Source organism: Lactuca sativa, chromosome 5 (genome assembly GCF_002870075.4).
Source record: "Lactuca sativa cultivar Salinas chromosome 5, Lsat_Salinas_v11, whole genome shotgun sequence".
NCBI lineage: Eukaryota > Viridiplantae > Streptophyta > Magnoliopsida > Asterales > Asteraceae > Lactuca > Lactuca sativa.
In genome coordinates this window covers 96,490,692-96,498,217 of record NC_056627.2, presented here as the reverse complement: position 1 = coordinate 96,498,217, position 7,526 = coordinate 96,490,692, and the positions used below count along the sequence as shown (strand labels likewise).

Sequence of the window (7,526 nt, the reverse complement as noted above, 5' to 3'; positions counted from 1 at the left end):
TCATGTTATATTAATATTACTGATGTAAAATTTTGTTAAAATTATTACGAATGATAAGGAAAAAAAAGGTTATATATAAAAGAAACAAATAATCAAATAATATACCATGACATCTTTTTTCTGGTCATTTTAGATATATAAATAGAACTTGCCAAACACTTGCAAACAACTTATCAACTTATTACATATAAACTAACTTATTACATAGAAACTGATTAACATTTTTATAAATAAAAAACACATAATAAGTTGAAATAAACAATCCCAAACACCCCCTTGCTTTGAGCCATTAAAATAGTTATTTTGTACATAAGTTCTATTAGATATATACACACGAAAATACAACTAATGACTAATCAAATAACATTCGACAAAAATCTGCTTCAAATCCAAAATTCCAAATATTTACATCAACTAACACATAATTCCCGAAAACCTCACGTATAGATGTAATTTTCACTAGTAGCATAGCAAACTTCATCATAATACCCAGAATGCCCTTCCACAATCACCTTACCCTTGCCTTTCTCCTGCAATAATAATATACAAAAAGTTTTATGATTTATTTCATGTTTTCCACATTATCCATCATCATATAGGACAAGACAAAACAAATTGTACTGTAATTGACATGCATTTCATTGGGACTGATACTGAGATACTGATACTGATATCAATGGAGAACAAAAATGACAATTAGAATTGCAACTTTGTTTTATATGCTCTCTCATGTCATGTCAAACACAGTACAATCTGCTCTGTTTGTTATGTTCTGTTATGTCATACCTCTCGCATCATCGCAGCCGCTATATCTTCCAAGGAGCCAACACCGCCATCATATGTTGTACTATATGGCGGTATCATACCTTCAACGTTATTCCCCATAGGGGTAAAACCGTCATTTGAAACATAACAACTTGATTGGATCGGACACACCAAGTTTCCAAGGGCATTTTGGGTAACGGGGTATAAAATTGACTCATCAACAACATTCGGTGCTTCTTGAAGGTTTATGGTGGTTGCTAACTTTTGACTATCATTTTCTTGAATCATCGGTAAAGATGAAATACCAAAAATACCCATACCAGAAGGAGTACTTGATTCACCAATTAAGTTGTTTGGTGGATATGAATTTGTTCCTAAAGATTGATTCTCATAACCGATAAAAGTAGGAAGATAAGCAAAATCCAACCTTCTGTTTGGTGAAATTACCATATTACCCTTCTGATTTTCCTCGTGGCTAATCCTTTTTAAGTAACCACGGTATTTCTGAAGGTGACTAGCAACGTTTTGTTTAGTGAGATTTTCCACATTCATCACTTTTAGAATGCTTGTTGGAATAGCCTCTGTAAACAAGTGAAAATTTCACAAAAAAAAAAACAAATAAATTAATTAATTTACCATTTTAACCCTTAAACTTACTGTCAACGCCCAAATGCTTTACAGCTGCAACAAATTTGTTATGTAGATCTTTAGTCCAAGAAAGGCGAGGCTTTTTTTGTGCTGATGAATCTTTTCTTCTTTTGTTTGGTTTTTCATTTTTGTCTGAAAATACATTTTCCACCTCATCAAGGCGATTTTTCCCAATCTTTCTTCTAATCACATGTTGCCAAATAAGCTTTAGCTCTTCAATTCTAACGGGTTTGAGCAAATAATCACAAGCTCCATGATATATTCCTTTTGTCACATGTTTTGTGTCTCCATATGAAGATAACACTAGAATAACAAAACTTGAATCAGAGATCTCAAAAAATGTCCAAGAATTTAAGTAATAATCAACTTTTGTATTTCATTTATTACTTACTTATGACAGGAAGATCCATCTCAAGCCCCACATGTTCAAGAAGCTTAAAACCATCCATATCAGGCATGCAAACATCACTAATAACCAAATCGAACTTTTCTTTATTTTCTCTTAGCATCTGTAAGGCCAAAACCGCTTGATTTGTAGTTGTCACTGCAAAAATTCGCATATAATGAGAAGAAGTAAAGTTTGAAGGAGAAAATGATGGGATCGATATGAGATTAGAGGAGAAGTTTGTGCTTTAGAGATCTTTTTGAATGATTATGTGAAATAGTGTATTTGAATGTGTTTTTTCCAAAGTGATTACACTGCGACTTGAAGAATCGTTATATCAGCTACTCGAGATTTGATTATTTTTGAATTTTGAACATAAATAACCTAATCAGAATCATATAAGTTTTGACCCACACGATGAAAACTGATTTATGTGATTTAAGTCTCAATAATTTGTTTGAAACTGCTTTTAAACATTCTGTAAGTAACCCTAATTACTTCTTTACATAAAGAATAAATCAATTACTGAAGCCATGAGAATCGAGAAGAGCAAAGACTGACCATGATATTGGCATTTACGAAGGAGGGCTTCCAAGATCTTAAGGCAAGCGGGATCATCATCCACAGCCAAAACTCGCATGCCCACTGGAAATTCATCCGACTCATTTGCAGATTTCGGTTCCACCCCCATTTTTTCACACCACCTCCAGAATGATTGATATCGACAAGTCTCTTAAACCCTAGAATTACAAAATTAAATTCTTCAAATCAGTTGAAATTGAAATGATGATCATTCGTCAGCAACTGCTTTATGTGGTGTGGAACGTCCAGTAGAAAATGCCGTGTGAAAGTTACAGTATGCATTTTAAATTGGGTAAACCCTAGGTCTCACGTAGAGGCACTCTCATTGCTGATTTTTCCGTGGAATATTTTGATATTTCTTTGAATAATTAATGCCCTCAATCTATTTTAATATCGGGAGTAAATGTTGTTTAGCTTTATAGTGTTTTTCTTGTCCTTACAATTTACATTATCCTTACTATTAGGAGCAAACTTTGCACACAAATAATCATAATCATTATCATTAATATCCATTATATTAATAAGATAAAAAGAATTTTGAATAAGGTAGATAGACGTGGGCAACATGTTATTACATGTCATCACATCCAAAATGTATCAAATCATCATCCTAGTTATAACACCAAAGATAAAAATAGGCAATACCAAATAACATATAATAACACCATTTTTTTTTGGTGTTTGTAATTCCTATTTTTCTATTTTGTTTTATTTTTTGAATGTATGTCATAATAATTTTTTTTTAAAAAAACATATAAATTAAATAACACATAATTAAAATAAAAACTAATTAAAAGCTGCATTACAACGAAAAAACATAAAACAACATTCCAACGAAAAAAAACATAGACCGAAAAAAAAAATAACAAAAAAAAACACTAATCTTCGTCTAAATATTTATGCTCAATCTTCATCTTCATTTTTCGGAGTGTCTCCAGTTGGTGGCAAATTATCCTCGCTAATTTGAAGAATTGTCAAATCTTTCGCAATACAATCGTCCTCGGCTTCACGACGTAGGAACTCAAAATGATCTCGTTGCAACTCATATCTTTTACGCAAGGTTCGTTGTGTTCGTCAAATTTTTGTTTCGTTTCGGCTTGCTCTCGTCGTCTACTTTTGGCTTCATCCGCGTGCCGTTGAGCACGCCTCGCTTTGTCGCGGCCTATCGGTCGTCGAGGCGGGGAGATCTCTTCAAGGTCGTTCAAGTCGTCCGGTATCTCATCCATGTCCGTATTGAGGTCAATGTTCGTCCGTGCGTCCGAAACATCGACCGAACCCGAGCCGCGCGACCTCTTCGATTGTTCTTGTAAGGCCCGATTCTCAGGTATTGTCTAAATAAGGTTTATTGGGTTAAGCTCTACTCGACGAGTTGGTTGACCTACTCGTCGAGTAGCAGCGGGGTGGGATTGCGTGTTAAGTGACCTACTCGACGAGTCCATATTAGGAACTGGCGAGTAGGAGCTGGCAAATGAAATCCTAAATCCCGGGGTTTGCACCTCTATTTAAAGGAGCCTCAGCCTCCTTTGGCCTCTTTGCAGTCTTTGAGAGCCCCTTAAAACTTTAATACGCGTGTGTGTGCCCATTGTGTGTTTGAAGCTTGAAAAGAGGATCTTTGGAGGGAGAAGGCTTGGAGGAGAAGGAGATTGGAGCAAGTAGAAGGTGGGAATCAACTCTTGTCTCAGTTATCATCTTCTGGAGGTAACTACATCGCCTTTTTCCTTGTGAATCTCTTATATTGGTTGATAATAAGTTGGAAAGATGAGCTATGGGTTAGATCTGAGGTTGTAACTTCAGATCTGGACCCTCCTTGGATTCTAGAAGCATAAAGTTTCAGTTTTGGTCATGATTAAGGTCCCTCTTGAGCATAAAGTTCCATTAAGAACTTAAAATAGGCATTTAGAGCCTTTATAGCCATGCATGCACGTAAAGTTTGCAACTTTACGTGATAAGCGTGCCCTAGAAGCTTGGATCTGTGATTTGGAGCCGCTGCATGGCTCAAAATAAGTCTGTATAGAAAGAGGACTGAATGGACTCGGCGAGTCGCAAGGTTGACTCAGCGAGTCACATGAAGATGGTCGTGGACTCGACGAGTTGGATGAACAACTCGGCGAGTCCGATGAAGATTACCATAAGACTCGACGAGTTGAAGAACAACTCGGCGAGTCGGATGAGTTTTCCCTAGAATATGTATGCATGTGTATCCGTCGAGTTGCAATGAGGGAACTCGACAGGTGGCCTTAAAGTTTGAACGAGAATCGAAGGAACTCTACAAGTCACCCCAATGACTCAGCGAGTTGGATTGTACTTCAAGGAACTCGGCGAGTAGCCGAGGGTACTTGGCGAGTTGGGGTCAACATGGACTGTTGACCTTGACTGAGGACTTTGACTTTGACATGGGGTTGACTAGTGGGTTATGGAGTACCTTATAAGGTTAAGGACTTATGAGTATATTGTACTATGATCATAGGTGGTGGAGCTTGTGTCAAGTGATCCGAGAGTTGGAGTTTATCTTCCAAGTCGACAAGTACAAGGTGAGTTATCCTCACTATATCGATAAGGTCTACGGCACCAAGGTCGGACCTTTAGCTGTTAATGTTACGGTATGCTACATGTGGTTATGATCTGTTAAATCGGAATTAGGGTAGACAATATGTTATGCTCTTATGATCCGTAAGGATTGGTATGTTAGTGACCTGCTAGGTCGGTACTCTAGTTACGAGAGAATTCTATGTTTGATGATCAGTGTGATAGATACGTTTGATGTTTGTATATGCCAGTATATGATAGTTATGCACACATGGTTATTTGCTTGTTGGTTGGGTTGAGGCGGTCCTGCTTTGTGCTGAAGGCCAACATACCCTATGAGCGGTCCGGGGAGACTGCAGGTCCACGAGGCGGACCAGTCATGTTGAAGGCTCGGGACAGATTCAGATAGACTGTAGGCCCAGTAGGGCGGTCCAGTCAGGCCGATGGCCAGTATGCATGTTGATTGATTGATTGTTACTGATATGGCATTGTCAGTGTGGTATTGGTATTTCGGGGGTAGCTCATTAAGCCATCGGGCTTACAGTTTCAGTTTATTGTTTCAGGTACTTCAGGAGATCATGGCAAGGCGAAGGCGTGACCGTACCGTTCCTCATCCTTATGTTATGATTTTGGGACACTTTGATGAATATTGATTTGAAAACATTTTTGTAAACAATGCTATTTGATTTTTATTTATGATCGAAAAAGTTTAAATTTGGTGTAAAATTTATGGATGTTATAGTTCTTCCGTAAATGTGTCTGTTTTATTCAACTTTGGGTCTTCCTTCACAATCTCCCAAAAAATTTCGTGCTAAAAAACATGACCAGTCTCGACATGATATTGCTTCCTCGCAGCTCTATAAACGTCAAAGCCGGTCGCACCACTTTGCTTGTGCGAGGAAAGTTTGTTGTAGATGGAATTGAACTTGGTGCACTTCTTGCTTATTTGAGTCCGCTTGCTACTCAACATGTCGTGATTGCGGTATTTTTCATCTTTATTCAAAATGGCACGAAATTTCACGATCACGACTTCCCAAAAAGCAACTATTCGCATATCGTTTCCTTGCATTGGATTTTTTGATGTCCCGCACCAAGCCTCCGCTAACGCGTATTCCTCGTTCGCGGTCCACCATGTAGGAGGTTCATCTTCCGATTGCTCCACCGCAACCGCTTTCCCTTTCCTTCGTCCTCTACCTTTTTGGGCTATTTTTTTCCCGCTCCCCCCAGCTTGCGTCTCGGGTACAGTTTGTTGGGTGGGTTGTGGTTGTGTGGTATTTTGTTGCATTGTAGCAAATGGGTTGAAATGTTTTGTGGAAGGTTTGTAGTGAAATGTTGTGGGGGTGAGACGAGATTGAAAAAGTTGTCTTGTGTGTTGAGAATGTTAGTGTACATTTCGTATTGTGCAAAACCAAGAGGATGAGGTGTGTTTTTGTTTAGAGGAGAAATATTGGGGTTTTGATCCATAGTAGGGAAAAGATTTTTTTTTTTAAGATTTGAGAGTAATAAAAGGTTTGTAAAATATAAAGGTTGATGTGTGTGTGTGTGTGTATATATATATATATATATATATATATATATTTGAAAAAAGATTGAAATTGTATTAAATTGTTTTTTACATTTTTGACCATTTTACAACAGTTGAAAAATTAAAAATATGGACGTTGGATCATTTTTGCTTCGAATTCTTCCCGTTGTCGAGTGTTACCACAGTAACGTATTATAACGTAATGCCTAATAACGCACGTCGGGCGTGGTGTTCGGCGCGTTATACCGCCGTTTTTACACCTCCACGTCGGATTAACGCGAATACTCGTTGCCCGTATCTAGCCGCCTAAGTCCTAACAACTATTTATGCCATTTTGTAAAACTTACCTAAGGACCATTTTTTATATTTTACATAATTCTAATCTCTTACTTTTTCATTTTTACATTTTCAACCCTTTTTTCACAACTTTGTAGTTATATATTTTTTAATTTTAAAAATATTTTTTGTTGTCTAGCTTTTATCTAAATTACAATACATAATTAAATATTTATGTTTTTTTATCTAAAAATATTTAAAACGTAAAAACATCATTTATTACTTTTTAATTTTTATATGATATAATTTTTAAGATTTATCTTTGTTTATCTTATACAAATATATTTTTTTATGAAAAAAAACATTATGTGTTATTATAAAAAATATGTTATTATAGAAATAATAGTATGTAGCTATTATATTTTAAAAATATAAGTATGTGGTTTTAAGTTAAAGAGAACATGAACCGACTATGACCTGCATTTACTAGTTGATAACATCTATTTTATGCATATATTTATAACATTTTCTTATTATTTTATACTATGTTTTTATGTTATTAGAAACTAAAAAATACTTAATACGCTTTGAAATGTTCAGTTACAGTTAAAACAGGAGCTGGAATGCAAAAGGATGAGAAAGAAGCTAAAAAGACACAAAAATGATGTCGATGGACAGCTTGACCCCTTATCAGTGTTTTGACCATATCTCATTAATCGTGACTCCGATTAACGAGATTCAAAATGATCTGAAAACTAGACACAATTTCGAACGATTTTCGTGTTCTGAGAAAATGTTGATTCCCAATTACCACGACGT

The 7,526-nt window shown here is 36.2% G+C and overlaps 1 protein-coding gene across 1 annotated transcript; it reads right to left on the bottom strand.

The window, feature by feature from the left end:
• Positions 1–249: 249 nt before the first annotated feature.
• LOC111880176 (two-component response regulator ARR12) lies at positions 250–2,720 on the bottom strand. Its single transcript, XM_023876579.3, has 5 exons — positions 2,360–2,720; positions 1,805–1,957; positions 1,423–1,716; positions 787–1,346; positions 250–530 (listed from the first exon to the last, which is right to left on the bottom strand). The coding sequence occupies exons 1-5, from the start codon at positions 2,487–2,489 to the stop codon at positions 438–440; spliced, it is 1,230 nt and encodes a 409-aa protein (XP_023732347.1). The 5' UTR covers positions 2,490–2,720; the 3' UTR covers positions 250–437.
• Positions 2,721–7,526: the final 4,806 nt, after the last annotated feature.